Source organism: Oncorhynchus nerka, linkage group LG22 (assembly GCF_034236695.1).
Source record: "Oncorhynchus nerka isolate Pitt River linkage group LG22, Oner_Uvic_2.0, whole genome shotgun sequence".
Classification (NCBI taxonomy): Eukaryota; Metazoa; Chordata; class Actinopteri; order Salmoniformes; family Salmonidae; genus Oncorhynchus; species Oncorhynchus nerka.
This window is the reverse complement of record NC_088417.1, coordinates 93,549,050-93,573,416: the sequence shown is the minus strand read 5'-3', so window position 1 is coordinate 93,573,416 and position 24,367 is coordinate 93,549,050. Positions and strand designations below refer to the sequence as shown.

The window sequence follows — 24,367 nt, the reverse complement described above, 5'->3', positions numbered from 1 at the left end:
TTATTAGATTTTTAATATTTTATTGCATACAAATCTCTCTCTTAGCCTGATGGCAAAAATGTGTAGAATTGGAGGAAATTAGCCAACAGGACCACACCCATGGGCATGCCACAGCCGCGGTCACCACCTAAACCCCATTTTGATCCAGAAAAAACCCTGTGCGTGCATGTGTGTCCATGCGCTGCATATGCATGTACATCCATGTGTGTTTAACTCACCCTGGTCCGTGTCATGTTGTACTGGATGGTGCGTATGACCACCAGGATGAGTAGACTACCCAGAGAGATCTCTGTTAACTGACGTTCTGAATACCACGTTATGTTCTTCAATACCTGAGAGAGAGGGAGACAACATAAGAAATGGCTATTTAAATGGTAGCTACTACAGTAGGTAACAACCCATTAGTGGATAGTAGCCACCACTGTTCCTTCCTAATCTCGTAGACACCACTGTTCCTTCCTAATCTCGTAGACAGTAGATACCACTGTTCCTTCCTAATCTCGTAGATACCACTGTTCCATCCTAATCTCGTAGACACCACTGTTCCTTCCTAATCTCGTAGATAGTAGATACCACTGTTCCTACCTAATCTCGTAGACAGTAGACACCACTGTTCCTTCCTAATCTCGTAGATAGTAGCTACCACTGTTCCTACCTAATCTCGTAGACAGTAGATACCACTGTTCCTTCCTAATCTCGTAGATACCACTGTTCCATCCTAATCTCGTAGACACCACTGTTCCTTCCTAATCTCGTAGATAGTAGATACCACTGTTCCTACCTAATCTCGTAGACAGTAGACACCACTGTTCCTTCCTAATCTCGTAGATAGTAGCTACCACTGTTCCTACCTAATCTCGTAGACAGTAGACACCACTGTTCCTTCCTAATCTCGTAGATAGTAGCTACCACTGTTCCTACCTAATCTCGTAGATACCACTGTTCCTACCTAATCTCGTAGACAGTAGCTACCACTGTTCCTTCCTAATCTCGTAGATAGTAGATACCACTATTCCTTCCTAATCTCGTAGATAGTAGATACCACTATTCCTTCCTAACCTCGTAGATAGTAGATACCACTATTCCTTCCTAATCTCGTAGATAGTAGATACCACTATTCATTCCTAATCTCGTAGATAGTAGATGCCACTATTCCTTCCTAATCTCGTAGATAGTAGATACCACTATTCCTTCCTAATCTCGTAGATACCACTATTCCTTCCTAATCTCATAGATAGTAGATACCACTATTCCTTCCTAATCTCGTAGATAGTAGATACCACTATTCCTTCCTAATCTCGTAGATAGTAGATACCACTATTCCTTCCTAATCTCGTAGATAGTAGATACCACTGTTCCTTCCTAATCTCGTAGACAGTAGATACCACTGTTCCTTCCTAATCTCGTAGATACCACTGTTCCTTCCTAATCTCGTAGATACCACTGTTCCTTCCTAATCTCGTAGATAGTAGATACCACTGTTCCTACCTAATCTCGTAGATAGTAGATACCACTGTTCCTTCCTAATCTCGTAGATAGTAGATACCACTATTCCTTCCTAATCTCGTAGACAGTAGATACCACTGTTCCTACCTAATCTCGTAGATAGTAGATACCACTGTTCCTTCTTAATCTCGTAGGACAGTAGCTACCACTGTTCCTACATAATCTCGTAGATAGTAGATACCACTATTCCTTCTTAATCTCGTAGATAGTAGATACCACTGTTCCTTCTTAATCTCGTAGATACCACTATTCCTTCCTAATCTCGTAGATAGTAGATACCACTATTCCTTCCCAACCTCGTAGACAGTAGATACCACTGTTCCTACCTAATCTCGTAGATAGTAGATACCACTGTTCCTTCTTAATCTCTTAGACAGTAGATACCACTGTTCCTACCTAATCTCGTAGGACAGTAGCTACCACTATTCCTTCCTAATCTCGTAGGACAGTAGATACCACTATTCCTTCCTAATCTCGTAGATAGTAGATACCACTATTCCTTCCTAACCTCGTAGATACCACTATTCCTTCCTAATCTCGTAGATAGTAGATACCACTGTTCCTACCTAATCTCGTAGACACCACTATTCCTTCCTAATCTCGTAGATAGTAGATACCACTGTTCCTTCCTAATCTCGTAGATAGTAGATACCACTGTTCCTTCCTAATCTCGTAGATACCACTATTCCTTCCTAATCTCGTAGATAGTAGATACCACTATTCCTTCCTAACCTCGTAGACAGTAGATACCACTGTTCCTTCTTAATCTCTTAGACAGTAGATACCACTGTTCCTACCTAATCTCGTAGATAGTAGATACCACTGTTCCTTCCTAATCTCGTAGGACAGTAGCTACCACTGTTCCTTCCTAATCTCTTAGACAGTAGATACCACTGTTCCTACCTAATCTCGTAGATAGTAGATACCACTGTTCCTTCCTAATCTCTTAGACAGTAGATACCACTGTTTCTACCTAATCTCGTAGATAGTAGATACCACTGTTCCTTCCTAATCTCGTAGATAGTAGATACCACTGTTCCTTCCTAATCTCGTAGATACCACTATTCCTTCCTAATCTCGTAGATACCACTATTCCTTCCTAATCTCGTAGATAGTAGATACCACTGTTCCTACCTAATCTCGTAGGACAGTAGATACCACTGTTCCTTCCTAATCTCGTAGATACCACTATTCCTTCCTAATCTCGTAGATAGTAGATACCACTGTTCCTTCCTAATCTCTTAGATAGTAGATACCACTATTCCTTCCTAACCTCGTAGATAGTAGATACCACTATTCCTACCTAACCTCGTAGATAGTAGATACCACTATTCCTACCTAACCTCGTAGATAGTAGATACCACTATTCCTTCCTAACCTCGTAGATAGTAGACACCACTATTCCTACCTAACCTCGTAGATAGTAGATACCACTATTCCTACCTAACCTCGTAGACACCACTGTTTCCTGAAATATTTAACATCGACCAACATCCAAATCCTATAACACACCAGATAACCTTTATCTATCAGGCAATGAGATTACTGGCAATGAGATTAAGACGGGAAGTATCAGGAGTTTCAAATGTATCAATGTATCCATCAATGTATCCATCAATGTACATTCAGAGACTAGTCCCAAAGCCACTCCTGCATTGTCTTGGCTGTGTGCTTGGGGTCATTGTCCTGTTTGAAGGTGAACCTTCGCCCTTGTCTGAGGTCCTGAGTGCTCTGGGGCAGGTTTTCATCAAAGATCTGTCTGTACTTCGCTCCATTCATCTTTCCCTCGATCCTGACTAGTCTCCCAGTCACTCCCACTGAAAAACATCCCCACAGCATGATGCTGCCACCACCATGCTTCACCGTAGGGATGGTGCCAGATTTCCTCCAGACGTGACGCTTGGCAATCAGGCCAAATAGTTAAATCTTGGTTTCATCAGAACAGAGAATCTTGATCTTGGTCTGAGTCCTTCAGGTGCCTTTTGGCAAAAACCAAGTGGGCTGTCATGTGCCTTTTACTGAGGTGGCTTCCGTCTGGCCACTACCATAAACGCCTGATTGGTGGAGGGCTGCAGAGATGGTTGTCCTTCTGGAAGGTTCTTCCATCGCCACACAGGAACTTTGGAGCTCTGTCAAAGTGACCATTGGGTTCTTGGTCATCCCGATTGCTCAGTTTGGCCAGGCGGCCAGCTCTAGGAAGAGTCTTGGTGGCTCCAAACTTCTTCCATTTAAGAATGATGGAGGCCTGCTCTGCCTACTAATGATAATGACTTTACTTATTATAATGACGATTTATAACAATAATAGTAATAATAACAATAAGGATATCAAGAAAAAGGAGGGTTATTATTCTAAATAATTATTCTAAATATATTTTTCTGACAATTTGGAACAGTGTAAACACTAAATAAATTGTAAGTAATAACAGAGAGGCTGTTTTAACAAACAAAAAAGTCTAAAGCCTTAATTACAGCATAGCAAAGATTAAAACCAGCCGAATTTGTGAAATTGTTTATCCGACATGTGGTTGAGTGAAGCTTGGTGCTCACGGAATCAGTAAGCTATTAAACACTCCAACAGGCAACAGAAACAGGATCCGTCTTATTTCTGTACACATACAGTTGAAGTCAGAAGTTTACATACACCTTAGCCAAATACATTTAAACTCAGTTTTTCACAACTCCTGACATTTAATCCTAGTAAAAATTCCCTGTCTTAGGTCAGTTAGGATCACCACTTTATTTGAAGAATATGAAATTTCAGAATAATACTAGAGAGAATGATTTATTTCAGCTTTTATTTCTTTCATCACATTCCCAGTGGGTCAGAGGTTTACATACACTCAATTAGTATTTGGTGGCGTTGCCTTTAAACTGTTTAACTTGGGTCAAACGTTTCGAGCAGACTTCCACAAGCTTCCCACAATAAGTTGGGTGAATTTTGGCCCATTCCTCCTGACAGAGATGGTGTAACTGAGTCAGGTTTGTAGGCCTCCTTGCTCGCACACGATTTTTCAGTTCAGGGCTTTGTGATGGCCACTCCAATACCTTGACTTTGTGGCCTTAAGCCATTTTGACACAACTTTGGAACTATGCTTGCGGTCATTGTCCATTTGGAAGACCCATTTGCAACCAAGCTTCAACTTCCTGACTGATGTCTTGAGATGTTTCTTCAATATATTCACACAATTTTCCTCCCTCTTGATGCCATCTATTTTGTGAAGTGCACCAGTCCCTCCTGCAGCAAAGCACCCCCAAAAATGAGGCTGTTATCACTGTGCTTCACAGTTGGGATGGTGTTCTTCAACTCCCCCTTTTTCCTCCAAACATAACAATGGTCATTATGGCCAAACAGTTCTATTTTTGTTTCATCCGACCAGAGGACATTTCTCCAAAAAGTACAATCTTTGTCCCCATGTGCAAACCGTAGTCTGGCTTTTTTATGGCGGTTGTGGAGCAGTGGCTTCTTCCTTGCTGAGCGGCCTTTCAGGTTATGTCGATATAGGACTTGTTTTGCTGTGGATATAGATACTTTTGTACCTGTTTCTTCCAGCATCTTCACAAGGTCCTTTGCTGTTGTTCTATGATTGATTTGCACTTTTCGCACCAAAGTACATTAATCTCTAGGAGACAGAATGCGTCTCCTCCCTGAGCGGTATGACGGCTGTGTGGTCCCATGGTGGTTATACTTACGTACTATTGTTTGTACAGATGAACGTGGTACCTTCAGGCGTTTGGAAATTGCTCCCAAGGATGAACCAGACTTTTGGAGGACTACAATTTTTTGCTGATTTCTTTTGATTTTCCCATGATGTCAAGCAAAGAGACACTGAGTTTGAAGGTAGGCCTTGAAATACATCCACAGGTACACCTCCAATTTACTAAAATTTTGTCAATTAGCCTATCAGAAGCTTCTAAAGCCATGACATAATTTTCTGGAATTTTCCAGGCTGTTTAAAGGCACAGTCAACTTAGTGTATGTAAATTGTGATACAGTGAAATAATCTGTCTAAACAATTGTTGGAAAAAGTACTTGTGTCATGCACAAAGTAGATGTCCTAACCGACTTGCCAAAACTATAGTTTGTTAACAAGACATTTGTGGAGTGGTTGAAAAACAAGTTTTAATGGCTCCAACCTAAGTGTATGTAAACTTCCGACTTCAAATGTATATGGATGATTTAGAGGTTATTGATTATAAACCTAATTAACTTGGGGTTTCTTATCTCTCATTCTGCTGCAGCCTCAGCCGCATTGTTCTGAACACCAATATGCTGGTTAACTTTGCATTTATACACACAGCAACCATGGTCTAGGAAAAGGCGCCAATTCAACAGCGCACTGATGTTTCAGAACCGCGGACAGCGACTGCTATCAAACACGAGAGAAACCGCGTTTGTTATAAAATAATATTATTTTTTATTTGGTTGGGGTTTCAGTAGCACATGTTACAATTTCAGTAGCACATGTCGTAGTGATAGACTGTTCCATCCCCACGGCCTCCACAATGGATTAGTCCACTCAGACAGGCACGAATCAGACAGGTATCTTGAACAGCATGAAATATTTATATATTGTTTGCTACTGCATGACTAAAGAAATCTCTGTCGGCCACAGCCTAATCGACAAAACAATAGACCAGTTGACTAAATGTCCTGGGCAGGAATAAAGAAATATATTTCCTGAAGATGACAATAGCTAGATACATTTTGATAGCGTCTGTAAATAAAGAGAGGAGGAAAGAGGGCGAAGGAATTCAGATTAAACTGGTGTACAGTAGCCTTCTGCCCTCAGGGAATACAGATTAAACTGGTGTACAGTAGCCTTCTGCCCTCGGGGAATACAGATTAAACTGGTGTACAGTAGCCTTCTGCCCTCAGGGAATACAGATTAAACTGGTGTACAGTAGCCTTCTGCCCTCAGGGAATACAGATTAAACTGGTGTACAGTAGCCTTCTGCCCTCAGGGAATACAGATTAAACTGGTGTACAGTAGCCTTCTGACCTCAGGGAATACAGATTAAACTGGTGTACAGTAGCCTTCTGCCCTCAGGGAATACAGATTAAACTGGTGTACAGTAGCCTTCTGACCTCAGGGAATACAGATTAAACTGGTGTACAGTAGCCTTCTGCCCTCAGGGAATACAGATTAAACTGGTGTACAGTAGCCTTCTGCTCTCAGGGAATACAGATTAAACTGGTGTACAGTAGCCTTCTGACCTCATTGAATACAGATTAAACTGGTGTACAGTAGCCTTCTGCCCTCAGGGAATACAGATTAAACTGGTGTACAGTAGCCTTTTGACCTCAGGGAATACAGATTAAACTGGTGTACAGTAGCCTTCTGCCCTCAGGGAATACAGATTAAACTGGTGTACAGTAGCCTTCTGCCCTCAGGGAATACAGATTAAACTGGTGTACAGTAGCCTTCTGACCTCATTGAATACAGATTAAACTGGTGTACAGTAGCCTTCTGACCTCAGGGAATACAGATTAAACTGGTGTACAGTAGCCTTCTGACCTCAGGGAATACAGATTAAACTGGTGTACAGTAGCCTTCTGCCCTCAGGGAATACAGATTAAACTGGTGTACAGTAGCCTTCTGACCTCAGGGAATACAGATTAAACTGGTGTACAGTAGCCTTCTGCCCTCAGGGAATACAGATTAAACTGGTGTACAGTAGCCTTCTGACCTCAGGGAATACAGATTAAACTGGTGTACAGTAGCCTTCTGACCTCAGGGAATACAGATTAAACTGGTGTACAGTAGCCTTCTGCCCTCAGGGAATACAGATTAAACTGGTGTACAGTAGCCTTCTGACCTCAGGGAATACAGATTAAACTGGTGTACAGTAGCCTTCTGACCTCAGGGAATACAGATTAAACTGGTGTACAGTAGTCTTCTGACCTCAGGGAATACAATCATCACACACTGGGATCAAAACAATGACTCCCTCAATGGTCAGTAGACCTAGTATTTCAGAGGCTCATTGCTCTCTCAGGGATGTGACAGAGAACATCTGGAAAATAAGGATATTAGTTTCAGGGGAAAGTTATTGAGATATTCTTGTAGAAAAGTAGAAATTCCTCTTTAATCAGGAAAAATGGCATCTCTGTCCATCTCTGGATGGCTAGGGGGAGAGTAGAGAGAGAGGAGGCTGAGGCAGGGCTGGCTGTGTGTGTTCCCTGGCCCAGAATAGGCTCTGGTAAGCAAGTCAGTCAACAGCATTACAGAGTCATCTCACTCTCTCGATGGCTAGAGGGGAGAGTAGAGAGAGAGGAGGCTGAGGCAGGGCTGGCTGTGTGTGTTCCCTGGCCCAGAACAGGCTCTGGTCAGCCAGTCAGTCACTACACAGCCTCATCACTCTCTGGATGGCTAGAGGGGAGAGTAGAGAGTGGCTGTCTAATCTCAGGCTGAACAAACAGCCCCATGACACCATCAATGTTGAAAAACTTCTGTCCGAACATTGAGAGATGTCTGACTTTGGTTGCCATTTAACCTAGTGGAAATTACATGACAACAGCAAAGAGACCAATGTGAAATGGATTTTCATCTAAAACATATTGAGACTTAGAGGTCTGCTGGCAGCCACAGCTTCATGATATCCTGCTGGGGGGGAGGTGGTCGCGAGAGAGACCCAAATGGCATCCTATCCCTATAAGGTTCTGGTTCAAGGTAGTACACTTCATAGAGAATAGGGTGCCATTTGGGACATAAGGAGAGAGACACATTCATATGCAGCCCAGGCAATGGACTGAAACTCCATAGGCGAGAGAGAGCAAGCGCGAGAGCGAGAGCGAGAGAGAGAGAGAGAGAGAGAGAGAGAGAGAGAGAGAGAGAGAGAGAGAGAGGGAGGGAGGGAGGGAGGGAGGGGGAGGGAGGGAGGGAGAGGGAGAGAGAGGGAGAGAGAGGGAGGGATTCATATGCAGCCCAGGCAATGGGACTGCAGCTAGGGAGGGAGAGAGGGAATATATGAGAGAGAGATAGAGAGGTGGCTTTAAAATGTTAAAAATGATTCACAGAACTGAAGGTAACGACAGAGTGGAATGAGTCAATCACCGTGAGCTAAATGGTTTAACGGTTTTCTGTTCAAATAGTCTGAATTCATTGACAAGCTGACCAATAATGAAGACTGAAATAGATAGAGGAGGAGGATGGGGAGCATTTCGAAATTATGGATAGTGACCATCAACGTTCCGTTCTTAACAGAAACGACAGGTTTGAGAAATCATTTTCAAAATTACAGATCATTAATCATAGTACTGTTCTTATCTGAAATGGCACAGGTCCTGACGTTTGAGAAATCATCATAAATCATAGTACTGTTCTTATCTAAAATGGCACAGGTCCTGACGTTTGAGAAATCATCATAAATCATAGTACTGTTCTTATCTAAAATGGCATAAACAGTACTGTTCTTATCTGAAATGGCACGTTTGAGAAATCATCATAAAAATCTTATCTGAAATACTGATGTTTGTTCTTATCTGAAATGGCACAGGTCCTGATGTTTGAGAAATCATCATAAATCATAGTACTGTTCTTATCTGAAATGGCACAGGTCCTGATGTTTGAGAAATCATCATAAATCATAGTACTGTTCTTATCTGAAATGGCACAGGTCCTGATGTTTGAGAAATCATCCTTCAGAGAAATGTCTGCCAAGTCTATAATCCGAATTTACTGAGCGGGAATTCATGTTGTTTGAGGTACTGTGTTCATTTCAAATCCCGATCCCTACCCCATATCTGTTGAAGGTGTTGTCCTCAGTGAGGATGAGGATGATGATGAGGGTTAGAGTGAGGGGTCAGTACTCACCACCTCATGTATGGATCTGTTGAAGGTGTCGTCCTCAGTGAGGATGAGGAGGATGATGAGGGCCATGTAGACGTGATGAGAGTTCCTGTCTTCCACATGGTACAGGATCTCTAGGATGGGCACCACCTAAGGGAAGATAATTAGAAAATGACCATGTGTGTTGGTTACTCATATTGGTTTCATTTCATTTAGACAATTTATTCAACCAGGATAATCCACTCAGAAATGCCACCGTTTTCCTTCCTGGTCTCCTGCATGTGTTCCTGCGGTGTGGGGCGGGACAGAACAGGTGGGGCAGGACAGAACAGAGAGGGGGCGGGACAGAAAGGGAGTGGTGTGGGTGGGACAGAGAGGGGGCGGGACAGAAAGGGAGTGGTGTGGGTGAGACAGAGAGGGGTCGGGACAGAAAGGGAGTGGTGTGGGTGGACAGAGAGGGGGCGGGACAGAAAGAGGGTGGTGTGGGGCAGGACAGAACAGAGGGGGCGGGACAGAACAGAGGGGGGCGGGACAGAAAGGGAGTGGTGTGGGTGGGACAGAGAGGGGGCGGGACATAATTGGGGTGGTATGGGACGAGACAGGGGGGGTGCTGTGGGGTGGGGGCTGGAAGTGGGGCGGACACCAGACCTCAACCAGAAGGCAAGCCCTGACATGCACCCAACATCCAACACACTGCATCCCAGACTAAAGAGACACTGGGAGACAGAGAGTGTTGTTCCACAGGGGAGCTGTGTGGTTCCAGCATGGTTTCACTGTGTGTGTGGGAGTGATCCTCCTCCCCAACACATTTAAAACCTGCTGCGAAGTGACATCACAGCACACCCCACAGGACCAGCTGTCCATTGTGTGCCAACATGTCAGCTGGGAACAATGAGAAACTAAGACAAAGCGGATGACTAAGATTACTAAAGCCTTGTTTCACATTGGAAGTTTGAAGTGACTCAAATCAAATAAAAATTGCATATCCGATTCGAATCTATTATTTTTCCTACAGTCTGAACAGCACATGGAATTGGATATTTCAAGACACAATTCAAACCACCCTGCCAGCAGCATACCACCCTGCATCCCACTGCTGGCTTGCCTCTGAAGCTAAGCAGGGTTGGTCCAGGTTGGTCCCTGGATGGGAGACCAGATGCTGCTGGAAGTGGTGTTGAAGGACCAGTAGACTCTCTGTGGTCACTAAAGATCCCATGCCACTTATCATAAGAGTAGGGGTGTTAACCCTGGTGTCCCGGATAAATTCCCAATCTGGCCCTCATACCATCATGGTCACATAATCATAGACATACAAAACATAGAAAAGCACCATTTTGTCATATGTTGATGTTGATGTGGTGCTGGAGACGATGTAGTTGAACCATCTTCTCCTCTTTATTTTTCCTTTAACTTACCAGGTTCTCCATGTCTGTGCGTGACAGCATGTAGTTCCTCATATTGGTGTTCTGATGCAGCAGCGTATAGAGTAACAGCGTAGCCTGGTCAGACCTCTGTTGCTCACACAGAGCTGTGTACAGGCTGTTGAAGTTAATCTGGAACGTATGGTGCTGCTCTGTCGGGATGGACGACGTGTCTAAAGGAGGTCGAAACACTTGTTAGATACTACTGCCCTGTTGGAACTGGGAATACAAGCATTTCTCTACAGCCGATAACTACTGCCCTGTTGGAACTGGGAATACAAGCATTTCTCTACAGCCGATAACTACTGCCCTGGTGGAACTGGGAATACAAGCATTTCTCTACAGCCGATAACTACTGCCCTGGTGGAACTGGGAATACAAGCATTTCTCTACAGCCGATAACTACTGCCCTGTTGGAACTGGGAATACAAGCATTTCTCTACAGCCGATAACTACTGCCCTGGTGGAACTGGGAATACAAGCATTTCTCTACTGCCCTGTTGGAACTGGGAATACAAGCATTTCTCTACAGCCGATAACTACTGCACTGGTGGAACTGGGAATACAAGCATTTCTCTACAGCCGATAACTACTGCCCTGGTGGAACTGGGAACACAAGCATTTCTCTACAGAGGATAACTACTGCCCTGATGGAACTGGGAATACAAGCATTTCTCTACAGCCGATAACTACTGCCCTGGTGGAACTGGGAATACAAGCATTTCTCTACAGCCGATAACTACTGCCCTGATGGAACTGGGAATACAAGCATTTCTCTACACCCGCAATAACATCTGATAAATGTGTATATGACCAATAACTACTGCCCTGTTGGAACTGGGAATACAAGCATTTCTCTACAGAGGATAACTACTGTCCTGGTGGAACTGGGAATACAAGCATTTCTCTACAGCCGATAACTACTGCCCTGGTGGAACTGGAAATACAAACATTTCTCTACTGCCCTGTTGGAACTGGGAATACAAGCATTTCTCTACAGCCGATAACTACTGCCCTGATGGAACTGGGAATACAAGCATTTCTCTACAGCCGATAACTACTGCCCTAATGGAACTGGGAATACAAGCATTTCTCTACAGCCGATAACTACTGCCCTGATGGAACTGGGAATACAAGCATTTCTCTACAGCCGATAACTACTGCACTGGTGGAACTGGGAATACAAGCATTTCTCTACAGCCGATAACTACTGCCCTGTTGGAACTGGGAATACAAGCATTTCTCTACACCCGCAATAACATCTGATAAATGTGTATGTGACCAATAACATCTGATGAATATGTGTAACTACTGACCTGATGGAACTCTGATGAATATTTATGTGACCAATAACATCTGGTGGAATATGGGAATGACAAGCATTTCTGATGAGCCGATAACTACTGACCTGTTAAACTGATGAATATGCATTTATCTGACCAATAACATCTGATGAATATGTGTATGTGACCAATAACATCTGATGAATATGTGTATGTGACCAATAACATCTGATGAATATGTGTATGTGACCAATAACATCTGATGAATATGTGTATGTGACCAATAACATCTGATGAATATGTGTATGTGACCAATAACATCTGATGAATATGTGTATGTGACCAATAACATCTGATGAATATGTGTATGTGACCAATAACTACTGCCCTGTTGGAACTGGGAACACAAGCATTAGTAGGCTGTACCTGCCCCAAATCGCCAGTATTTTTTCGACCTATAACTTGTTGTCCCATCTTCTTCTTAAATAGTGAGTCAACATGTTTTCAGCACTTATTTCAAACTCAAAACTTGTTTTCTCGTGCTCCTGGGACATCAAATTGCTATAAAATCGCAAGTATCAGATCACAATACATATTGTATCGGCACCTAAGTATCAAATGAGATAATATTTGTCACGTACACAGTTTACAGCTAAACGGGCAGCTAAATGCTTGTGTGCTAGCTCCCTCAATATCGCAGAACAATAACCAATATTCATAATAAGAGTTTCAATGAAAACAACAACGTAACATGACAATTTCGTATTGTGAGGTCCCCTGGAGATTCCCGGGCCCCACAGTGTGTGTTTTTGAAGCAGCTGTCTGTAAGGGGTGTGCGTGTGGGCATAAGGTGTGTGTGTAGGGCAGTACCTTGTGTGTTTTTGAAGCAGCTGTCTGTAAGGGGTGTGCGTTTGGGCATAAGGTGTGTGTGTGTGTAGGGCAGTACCTTGTGTGTTTTTGAAGCAGGTGACAGCCTGTCTGTAGGGGTTGGGGCAGTCGTTTGGTCCATCTGTCAGATTGGCTAGCACCAGGAGTAATAACAGGCTCTGATTGGATAAGGGAAGCGGGTTCTGTTCCTGCTCCAATCCTGGTTTACTGGTGGCTCCGCCCAGTGTGAACACACTCCACAACCCACCTGGAGGAAACGCAAAGGTAGAGAATATTAATATTGTTAACACTTTCTATGAACACCCTTTTCCTAATGTCTTACGAGCTCATTTATAACACCTTATAAGCAATGTGAAAAACAGGACATAGGCGCTAGTAACTGCTCATAAATTACAATATATATATTTTTTAATTAAACAAATATATTTTAAAAATGGAAATGGGACAAAAGAAAATACCTACAAGACCTGGTATGGACAGAGAGGAATGTAAGGACACGATTTCATACTCAACAAAAATAGAAACGCAACATGCAACAATTTCAAAGATGTTATTGAGTTACAGTTCATATAAGGAAATCAAGTCAATTTAAATAAATTCATTGGCCCCTAATCTATGAATTGCACATGCCTGGGCCTAGGCCCACCCACTTGGAAGCCAGGCCCACCCCACTTGGAAGCCAGGGCCACCCCACTTGGAAGCCAGGCCCACCCCACTTGGAAGCCAGGCCCACCCCACTTGGAAGCCAGGCCCACCCCACTTGGAAGCCAGGGCCACCCCACTTGGAAGCCAGGCCCACCCACTTGGAAGCCAGGCCCACCCCACTTGGAAGCCAGGCCCACCCCACTTGGAAGCCAGGCCCACCCACTTGGAAGCCAGGCCCACCCACTTGGAAGCCAGGCCCACCCACTTGGAAGCCAGGCCCACCCACTTGGAAGCCAGGCCCACCCACTTGGAAGCCAGGCCCAGCCAATCAGAATGAGTTTTCCCCCACAAAAAGGCTTTATTACAGGCAGAAATCCTCCTCAACCAAAGACATCTGTGGAATTGTGTTGTGTGACAAAACTGCACATTTTAGAGTGACCTTTTATTTTTCCCAGCACAAGGTGAAACTTATAATGAACATGCTGTTTAATCAGTATCTTGATACACCACACCTGTCAGGTCAAAGGATTATCTCGGCAAAGGAGAAATGCTCACTAGCAGGAATGTAAAAACATTGGCTAAAATATTTGAGAGAAATAAGATTTTCGCGCATATGGAAAATATCTGGTTTCTTTGATTTCAGCTCATGAAACATGGGACCAACACTTGACATATTGCATTTATATTTTTGTTCAGTATAGATATTGCTATTGAAAACTACTACTTTTCTGAACATCACATTGTATTCTCTCTCAGAACAGTGGATTCTGGCTCGGCTAAACCTTACAATCTGAGACGAAACAACACAGACAGTGTATCAGAAGATCTGTCTCAAAGTGAAAAGGATTGGTCTCCATCTAGAGGTGAGAGACAGAACAGACAATAGTTTCCCAGCATGACCGATTGTGAAAGAAGAGCAGTCAATGTCAGTTATCAGCTCTGCTGTGGTCAATACCCTGACCATGTTCAACCTACTGGTTATCAGCTCTGCTGTGGTCAATACCTTGACCATGTTCAACCTACTAGTTATCAGCTCTGCTGTGGTCAATACCCTGACCATGTTCAACCTACTAGTTATCAGCTCTGCTGTGGTCAATACCCTGACCATGTTCAACCTACTAGTTATCAGCTCTGCTGTGGTCAATACCCTGACCATGTTCAACCTACTAGTTATCAGCTCTGCTGTGGTCAATACCCTGACCATGTTCAACCTACTAGTTATCAGCTCTGCTGTGGTCAATACCTTGACCATGTTCAACCTACTAGTTATCAGCTCCGCTGTGGTCAATACCTTGACCATGTTCAACCTACTAGTTATCAGCTCTGCTGTGGTCAATACCTTGACCATGTTCAACCTACTAGTTATCAGCTCTGCTGTGGTCAATACCCCGACCATGTTCAACCTACTAGTTATCAGCTCCGCTGTGGTCAATACCTTGACCATGTTCAACCTACTAGTTATCAGCTCTGCTGTGGTCAATACCCTGACCATGTTCAACCTTCTATAGTTATCAGTTAATGTGTTGGTCCATGTGACCATGTTCAAAGACCTAAAGTTATCAGAAATTATTTTATTTTCAAGATGGACCATGTTCAAAAAGTTATCTGGGGCCCAGTGTGGTCCTTGACCATGTTCAACTCTACTAGTTAGAGCCATGGTCACTCCCCCTCTCTGGCCCCTCTGTCGGTTCTGTTAGTCCATGTGGTTGGACAAAGACCTAAAGTCCTCATTTTGTTTAATGAAAGATGGAAAAGTCAGTCCCAGTCCTCCCTCTGTCCCCACTGTCTCTGTTCGGTCTGTCCGGTCAGTCCCAGTCCTCCCTCTGTCCCCACTGTCTCTGTTCGGTCCTCCCCAGGTCTCTGTCAGGTCCTCCCCAGTCTTCCCTCTGTCTGGTCCCACCCCCAGTCCTCCCTCTGTCTGGTCCCCCCCTGTCTGGTCCCCCCAGGTCTCTGTCTGGTCGCCCCCAGTCCTCCCTCTGTCTGGTCCTCCCTCCAGTCCTCCTTCTGGGTCGTGTTAGTGCCACCTTAGCACCAGCTAGGACTTCTTTCTCCCTCCTCCGTATCCCCTCCCTCTTCTCTCCTCCCTCTCATCTTTCCTCCTTCTGTCTTTCCCTCTTTTTTTCATCTCTCTCTTTCCCGCTCTCCCAGCCCCCATTCTGTGGCTAGCCCAGAGCCAGAGGATGTGAGCGGAGCATTTCGCTCTGGTACCGCTCAGCCACAAGCTCCGGGCATGCTCTGGCCAGCATTTTTCATTTCCTTCATCACTGTTCTTCGGATTAGGCATATTCTGTAGTATTTATTCAGCCAACCCCACCACTAATGCGCAGAGATGTTGATACGAGTCGACCAAGAAATAGGTCACAGCCTGTGTAATTGATAGCCTGATATCCAACGCAGCAGCACCAGAAACGTTTACATTTCTTTACAGGCTATTGTCAAAAAGAGTTCATAACAGTGCTAAAGTTGTCTATCAAGTGTAAAATCTGAGCACAACTGAAGTATCTGATCATCAATAGATTAGCAGTGTTGAGCATTTAACCGACATTTCGGTTATTTTTCAGGTTTTTAAAACACTAATTGACCGAAGTCGGTTCAATTATTTAAATTCCATTTAGTTATTTTTTCTATGAGCTCGATGTAAAGTTTCTGTAGCGATAAATCAGATCAAGGCTTAACTGTGTCATGTAGTAGGGAGTGTTAGTTTCCAACAGACCAATATTCTACATAGTTTAGCTCAGAAAACGTGGAAATGAGCTACAATGACCATAATCCATTGCAGGCCCACTTAAACTTGTCCGGTCTGTGCGGAGCAGGCACGGAGACTGCATGGTAAAGCAATGCACAAGTTGAAAATATTGAAGGTACGCGGTACTCAGAACTCACCAAATCAGCGTTGCTCCATTGACAATGCATGACTTCCTCCGGAACAAAAAGAGTTTGATGCATTTGGTGGATGTGAGGCGCGAGAGAAGAGAGAATGTGCGATCAAGAGGGATAGAAAAGCAGTTGCTCCATGAGCCTGAAAATACATGATCTAAGTGATTGATAGTTGGCTTTCAGCAGTCAAAAGTATGACTTATTTACTTTGAAGAACTACTAAAATAGTGATTTTGTCAGACAGCAGCTCTATAGAGATGTTATGATGACATGGAATGAAATAAAGTCATCATATCAAACATTTTATTAAAGTAAAGTAAAGTGAATAAATTAGTGCTGTCCCCGACACAAAAAATCTATATTTATTTTTTATTTTACTAGGCAAGTCAGTTAAGAACTAATTCTTATTTTCAATGACGGCCTAGGAACAGTGGGTTAACTGCCTGTTCAGGGGCAGAACGACAGGTTTGTACCTTGTCAGCTCTAGGATTTGAACTTGCAACCTTTCGTTTACTAGTCCAACGCTCTAACCACTAGGCTACTCTGCCGCCCCAATATAGACACATCATATATGTTTTAATCAACTACACTGCTCAAAATAAATAAAGGGAACACTAAAATAACACATCCTAGATCTGAATGAATGAAATATTCTTATTAAATACTTTTTTTCTTTACATAGTTGAATGTGCTGACAACAAAATCACACAAAAATGATCAATGGAAATCAAATTTGTCAACCCATGGAGGTCTGGATTTGGAGTCACACTCAAAATTAAAGTGGAAAACCACACTACAGGCTGATCCAACTTTGATGTAATGTCCTTAAAACAAGTCAAAATGAGGCTCAGTAGTGTGTGTGGCCTCCACGTGCCTGTATGACCTCCCTACAACGCCTGGACATGCTCATGATGAGGTGGCGGATGGTCTCCTGAGGGATCTCATCCCACACCTGGACTAAAGCATCCGCCAACTCCTGGACAGTCCGTGGTGCAACGTGGCGTTGGTGGATGGAGCGAGACATGATGTCCCAGATGTGCTCAATTGGATTCAGGTCTGGGGAACGGGCGGGCCAGTCCATAGCATCAATGCCTTCCTCTTGCAGGAACTGCTGACACACTCCAGCCACATGAGGTCTAGCATTGTCTTGCATTAGGAGGAACCCAGGGCCAACCGCGCCAGCATTTGGTCTCACAAGGGGTCTGAGGATCTCATCTCGGTACCTAATGGCAGTCAGGCTACCTCTGGCGAGCACATGGAGGGCTGTGCGGCACCCCAAAGAAATGCTACGCCACACCATGACTGACCCAGCGCCAAACCGGTCATGCTGGAGGATGTTGCAGGCAGCAGAACGTTCTCCACGGCGTCTCCAGACTCTGTCACGTCTGTCACATGTGCTCAGTGTGAACCTGCTTTCATCTGTGAAGAGCACAGGGCGCCAGTGGCGAATTTGCCAATCTTGGTGTTCTCTGGCAAATGCCAAATGTCCTGCACGGTGTTGGGCTGTAAGCACAAACCCCACCTGTGGACATCGGGCCCTCATTCCACCCTCATGGAGTCTGTTTCTGACCGTTTGAGCAGACAAATGCACATTTGGGGCCTGCTGGAGGTCATTTTGCAGGGCTCTGGCAGTGCTCCTCCTGCTCCTCCTTGCACAAAGGCGGAGGTAGCGGTCCTTCTGCTGGGTTGTTGCCCTTCTACGGCTTCCTCCACGTCTCCTGATGTACTGGCCTGTCTCCTGGTAGCGCCTCCATGCTCTGGACACTACGCTGACAGACACAGCAAACCTTCTTGCCACAGCTCGCATTTATGTGCCATCCTGGATGAGCTGCACTACCTGAGCCACTTGTGTGGGTTGTAGACTCAGTCTCATGCTACCACTAGAGTGAAAGCACCGCCAGTTTTCAAAAGTGACCAAAACATCAGCCAGGAAGCATAGGAACTGAGAAGTGGTCTGTGGTCACCACCTGCAGAACCACTCCTTTATTGGGGGTGTCTTGCTAATTGCCTATCATTTCCATCTGTTGTCTATTCCATTTGCACAACAGAATATGAAATATATTGTCAATCAGTGTTGCTTCCTAAGTGGACAGTTTGATTTTACATTGTGTTTAAGTGTTCCCTTTATTTTTTTGAGCAGTGTATATGCACTGAGCTTGTCTGATGCTTTAAGGGCACTGTTTGATTAAATAATTAAGACGCACAAATGACTAGCGGGAGTCCGACCGCAATTCATTTGAATGTGATGGGCCGGGCTCAGACTTGCTGCGCAAAAATGTGACTGTGACTAGCAACCGTTTCTCTCTCCCTGCCGCAGCGACCACCACAGAACATCAACAGTGTTTATCATGCTGTCTATGTTGCTGAAGCTGTAACATAATTACAGACATTTCTGACTGAGAAGTTTTGTTACAGAAATCCCTCATTTGTTTCTGAAAAACATTCCCTATTCCCTCAACCCTTGCTCTCTTTACGTGACATGCATGCACGTGACCAATAGGACATGACCTATAGCATGTCATGATCACATCAATAAACTCTAAACACAGTAACATGTGACAGCAAAATAGACGCAGAGGACATGACAAAAACTTGAAACGGGGGGACGTTTTTCTCTCTCTTGTTTTTCCTTTGGGGTGGATCAGCTTAATATTGCGGAAAGATATTAACAGGGGAATGTTTACTGGTTGCCCAGGAGGTAAAGGGGAAGTCAGATGTGTGGAACAAATTTGACTAGTTATGGAAAATACTGGAGATCAAGAAAAAGGAGCAAGCACTGTGTCTAATTTCTTTGACCGTCAGCAACAATGTATACAACACTAAATAAATTAAGAGTACCAGAGATTCTCTTGTAAAAGAGATTCTCTTTGGTCAAGCCTTTATTACAGCAAAGACTAAAACCAGTCATTCATTCGTGAATGCAATTTCCAAAATGGAACAGTTTATTTATTGTTTACATTAACTATTCAAGGGATGCTTTGTTATTTCATTTTAAAACTAAAATGCTTGATTGTATTTCAAGGCATGAATGATTCGTACGCTGTGTGATGACCTGAACAAATGAATAATTGATTGATACAGTAGCCTACATAAGTATTGACATATATGCTTAAGTAAGTTACGTAATAATAACAATAAGGAGATCAAGAAAGTTATTATTTTTATTATTATAATTTGGAACAGTGTAAACCACACTAAATAAATTATAAATAATACCAGAGGCTGTTTATTATTATTATTACAGCATAGTAATGATTAAAAACAGCCACATTTGTTTATCCGACATGTGGTTGAGTGAAGCTTGGTGCTCACGGAATCAGTAGGCTATTAAACACTCAAACAGGCAACAGAAGCAGGATGAGTCTTATTTCTGTACAGCCAGGCCCATTGAAGAGTTAGGTTATTAATTATAGATCTAATTGAGTTGTGGTTTCCTCTCTCTCTTTTCTTAGACAATTAAGTCAAGGGCTGTTTTCTCATCTCCTCATTTTGCTGCTGCCTCCACCACATTGTTCTCAACACCAACATGCTGATTAACTTGACTATTATGCACATAGCAACGTGGTCTAGGAAAAGAGAGCCAATTCAACAGCGCACTGATGCGTTTCAGAACAGCGGACAGCAACCAACCGCATGTTATAAAATATTATTTTTTATTAGTGTTGCACCATTGATCTTATGTAATATAACCATGTACAATTTCTGTAGCAAATGTCTTAGAGTGATGGACTCTGCCATCGCCACGGCCTCCACAATGGATTAGTCCAATCAGACAGGTGTCTTGCACATCTTGATTATGTTAGTTTTTTTGCTACTGCTCGACTAAAGAAATCTCGGTCGACCAATAACCTATCGACCAAACAATCGAACAGTTGACTAAATGGTGTCAGCCCTAGAATAAATGGTTAATAAATGATAAGCATTGTGAAAGCATTCTACCCACATAATGCAACATTATTTTATTTATTTTTTTAAATCAAAACCAAAATCCGTGACTATTTTTTAATAATCGAATCGACCTCAAAAAGCTCTAAATCGCTCAGCACTATACACTAGAGAAAAAGCTATTTGTTTTTAACACAGCAGCCACATATCAGGCAGGCCCTGGTTCAGTAGCCTACGACCTGTTGTTTCAATGTTGAAGTGCCTTACGATAAGAGTCTACTTCAAAGCCAAATGGAACATGGTGTTTATTAAATTATATTTTTTAAACAAAAAAACCGAAAAGGACAAATTTAGAGCGGCAGTTTGTTTTCCTGTGAGCGTTGAGCTATTTCTTGCGGAACGGCGAAAAGACGTTGAGCACTGGAATGGTGTATAAAGACGATGGGTGGGATTTCCACATACTCTGCCCACAGGCCACAGTGCTGCTCCAGCAGTCCTAATTCCCTGCATGGCGTCTAGCGGTGGCGGCCGGCAGCAGTAACCCAACAGAGAGGGGGGGGAGAGGGAGGGAGGGAGGAGCGGGGGAGATGAGCAGCCCTTGTGACTGAGCCCTGCTCATCACTGGCACCAGACCGGCTGGAGCAGACCCATTTCTGTCAGAGCACTGACCAGCAAAGCAGCATCCCAAATAGCACCCTATTCCCTATGTTTTGTACCTTACGGGTCCTGGTCAAAAGTAGTGCACTAGATAGGGAATAGGCTGACATTTTGGACACAGTACAGAGCAGTGCCAGGTCCTGGCTGGCTGACAGCAAGGCTTCCTGACTCACTCTACTGACTCTCTTTATCCCCCCACAACACTGCTCTTCTTTCCCTTCTCCAGCTCCCAGGCATTGATACTGACACCAACAAGGCCAAGCCATTTTGGAATTTCTCCTCAGCTATCACGCTTCCTCTGGAAGAATCGTGTCTGTGTAAGGATGAATAATAGAGTCTACAGTGGTTTAGCACAGTGTGTGTGTACACATGTGTTCATGCATGTGTGTGTGTTCGTGTTGAACTATACTTGTGGTGACCAGAAGTCCCCACAATAATTTTTAACAAATACATAATTAACCAACTGGAGACAATTTGTTGGTCCCCACAATTTTTTGGGGAACCCACAAAGTCAAATGCTATTTCTAGGGGGTTTAGGGTTAAGGTTAGAGTTAGTGTTAGAATTAGGTTTAGGAGCTAGGTTTAGGGTAAGGGTCAGGGAAAATAGGAATTTGAATGGGACGGAATTGTGTGTCCCCACAAGGTTAGTTGTACAAGACTGTGTGTGCGCACAAGGGTTGAGCAGAACGTGGCTAACGGTCTGTGAGAATGCATCCAGACCGACCGCCATAATGGCCATCATGTGGTCTATAGACAGGACGTGACATCATCATTAGGGGTAATAATGACAGACAGTAGTAGTTTGTGCAGAGAACCTTGTACTGTATCAAGTCTCTTATACCCAGCATGCCATCTACACTACATATGAAAAGATATGTGAACACCCCATCAAATTAGTGGATTCGGCTATTTCAACCGGTGTGGTTGCTGACATGCAATCTCCATAGACAAACGTTGGCAGTAGAATGGAGTTACTGTAGAGCTCAGTGACTTTCAACATGGCACCGTCATAGGATGCCACCTTTCCAACAAGTCAGTTTGTCAAAGTTCTGCCCTGCTAGAGCTGACCTGGAAGTGCTGTTATTGCGAAGTGGAAACGTCTAGGAGCAACAACGGCTCAGCCACGAAGTGGTAGACCACACAAGCTCACAGAATGGGATTGCCGAGTGCTGAAGCGCGTAAAAAACGTCTGTCCTCAGTTGAAACACTCACTACCGAGTTCCAAACTGCCTCTGGAAGAAACGTTAGCAAAATAACTGTTTGTCGGGAGCTTCATGAAAGGAGTTTCCATGGCCGAGCAGTCGCAGACAAACCTAAGATCACCATGCGCAATGCCAAGCGTTAGTTGGAGTGGTGTAAAGCTGCCGACATGACTCTGGAAAGCCTTCCCAGAAGAGTGGAGTCTGTTATAGCAGCAAAGGGGGGACCAACTCCATATTAATGCCAATGATTTTGTAATGAGATGTTCAACGAGCAAGTGTCCACATACTTTTTCATGTAGTGTGTCTACGTCTGTGAGCTATCCTCTACAAGCTAACACCAACATGGGCGAGACACTAGCATGAGATCATAGACAGGACGTCATCCAGGAGTACTACCTGCTCAAACACCATCTGCACTGCTGATATGGGTCTGGGGCTAACGGTGAACGATATGAAGACATCTGTACTGCTGATATGGGTCTGGGGCTAACGGTGGACGATATGAAGACATCTGTACTGCTGATATGGGTCTGGGGCTAACGGTGGACGATATGAAGACATCTGTACTGCTGATATGGGTCTGAGGCTAACGGTGGACGATATGAAGACATCTGTACTGCTGATATGGGTCTGAGGCTAACGGTGGACGATATGAAGACATCTGTACTGCTGATATGGGTCTGAGGCTAACGGTGGACGCTATGACGATATCTGTACTGCTGATATGGGTCTGAGGCTAACGGTGGACGCTATGACGATATCTGGACTGCTGATATGGGTCTGAGGCTAACGGTGGACGATATGACGATATCTGTACTGCTGATATGGGTCTGAGGCTAACGGTGGACGATATGCTGATATGGGTCTGGGGCTAACGGTGGACGCTATGACGATATCTGTACTGCTGATATGGGTCTGAGGCTAACGGTGGACGATATGACGATATCTGTACAACACCGATACCGATTATTGGAGGACCCAAAAAAGCCGATACCGATTAAATCGGCCGATTACTTCTGAACAGGTAACCAAATGGTTACCCGGACTATTTGCATTGTGTGCCCCCCAACCCCTCTTTTACTCTGCTGCTACTCTCTGTTTATCTTACATGCATAGTCACTTTAACTATACATTCATGTACATACTACCTCAATTGGCCCGACCAACCAGTGCTCCCGCACATTGGCTAACCGGGCTATCTGCAATGTGTCCCACCCCCCTACAACCACCCTCTTTTTATGCTTCTGCTACTCACTGTTCATCATATATGCATGGTCACTTTAACGATACCTACATGTACATACTACCTCAATAAGCCTGACTAACAGGTGTCTGTATATAGCCTTGCTACTCTTTTTTCAAATGTCTTTTTACTATTGTTTTATTTCTTTATTTACACCCCCCCCACACCCCACACACCTTTTTTTCCTCGCACCATTGGTTAGAGCCTGTAAGTAAGCATTTCACTGTAAGGTCTACACCTGTTGTATTCGGCGCACGTGACAAATAAACTTTGATTTGATTTGATTAAAGACAATTACGACAATACTGAATGAACACTTACTTTAACTTAATATAATACATCAAAATCAATTTAGCCTCAAATAAATAATGAAACATGTTCAATTTGGTTTAAATAATGCAAAAAGAAAGTGTTGGAGAAGAAAGTAAAAGTGCAATATGTGCTATGTAAGAAAGCTAACGTTTCAGTTCCTTGCTCAGAACATGAGAACATATGAAAGCCGGTGGTTCCTTTTAACATGAGTCTTCAATATTCTCAGGTAAGAAGTTTTAGGTTGTAGTTGTTATAGGAATTATAGGACTATTTCTCTCTATACCATTTGTATTTCATATACCTTTGACTATTGGATGTTCTTATAGGCACTTTAGTATTGCCAGTGTAACAGTATAGCTTCCGTCCCTGTCCTCGCCCCTACCTGGGCACGAACCAGGAACACAACGACAACAGCCACCCTCGAAGCATCGTTACCAATCACTCCACAAAAGCCGCGGCCCTTGCAGAGCAAGGGGAACAACTACTCCAAGTCTCAGAGCGAGTGGCGTCACTGATTGAAACGCTATTAGCGCGCACCCCGCTAACTAGCTAGCCATGTCACATCGGTTACACCAGCCTAATCTCAGGAGTTAATAGGATTGAAGTCATAAACAGCTTGAAACATTGGAAAGAGCTGCTGGCAAAATGCACAAAAG

At 43.8% G+C, this 24,367-nt stretch overlaps 1 protein-coding gene across 5 annotated transcripts in view; it reads right to left on the bottom strand.

Moving 5' to 3' along the window:
- Positions 1–24,367, bottom strand: part of dym (dymeclin) — a 231,371-nt gene that overhangs the window by 140,290 nt on the left and 66,714 nt on the right. For all 5 annotated transcript variants that reach the window (XM_065007583.1, XM_065007580.1, XM_065007581.1 and 2 more), the window contains exons 9-12: positions 12,949–13,137; positions 10,714–10,892; positions 9,323–9,448; positions 219–332 (exon numbers count right to left, since the gene is read on the bottom strand). In XM_065007583.1, coding sequence (XP_064863655.1) covers positions 219–332; positions 9,323–9,448; positions 10,714–10,892; positions 12,949–13,137 — 608 coding nt within the window. The remainder of the gene's footprint in view (positions 1–218; positions 333–9,322; positions 9,449–10,713; positions 10,893–12,948; positions 13,138–24,367) is intronic.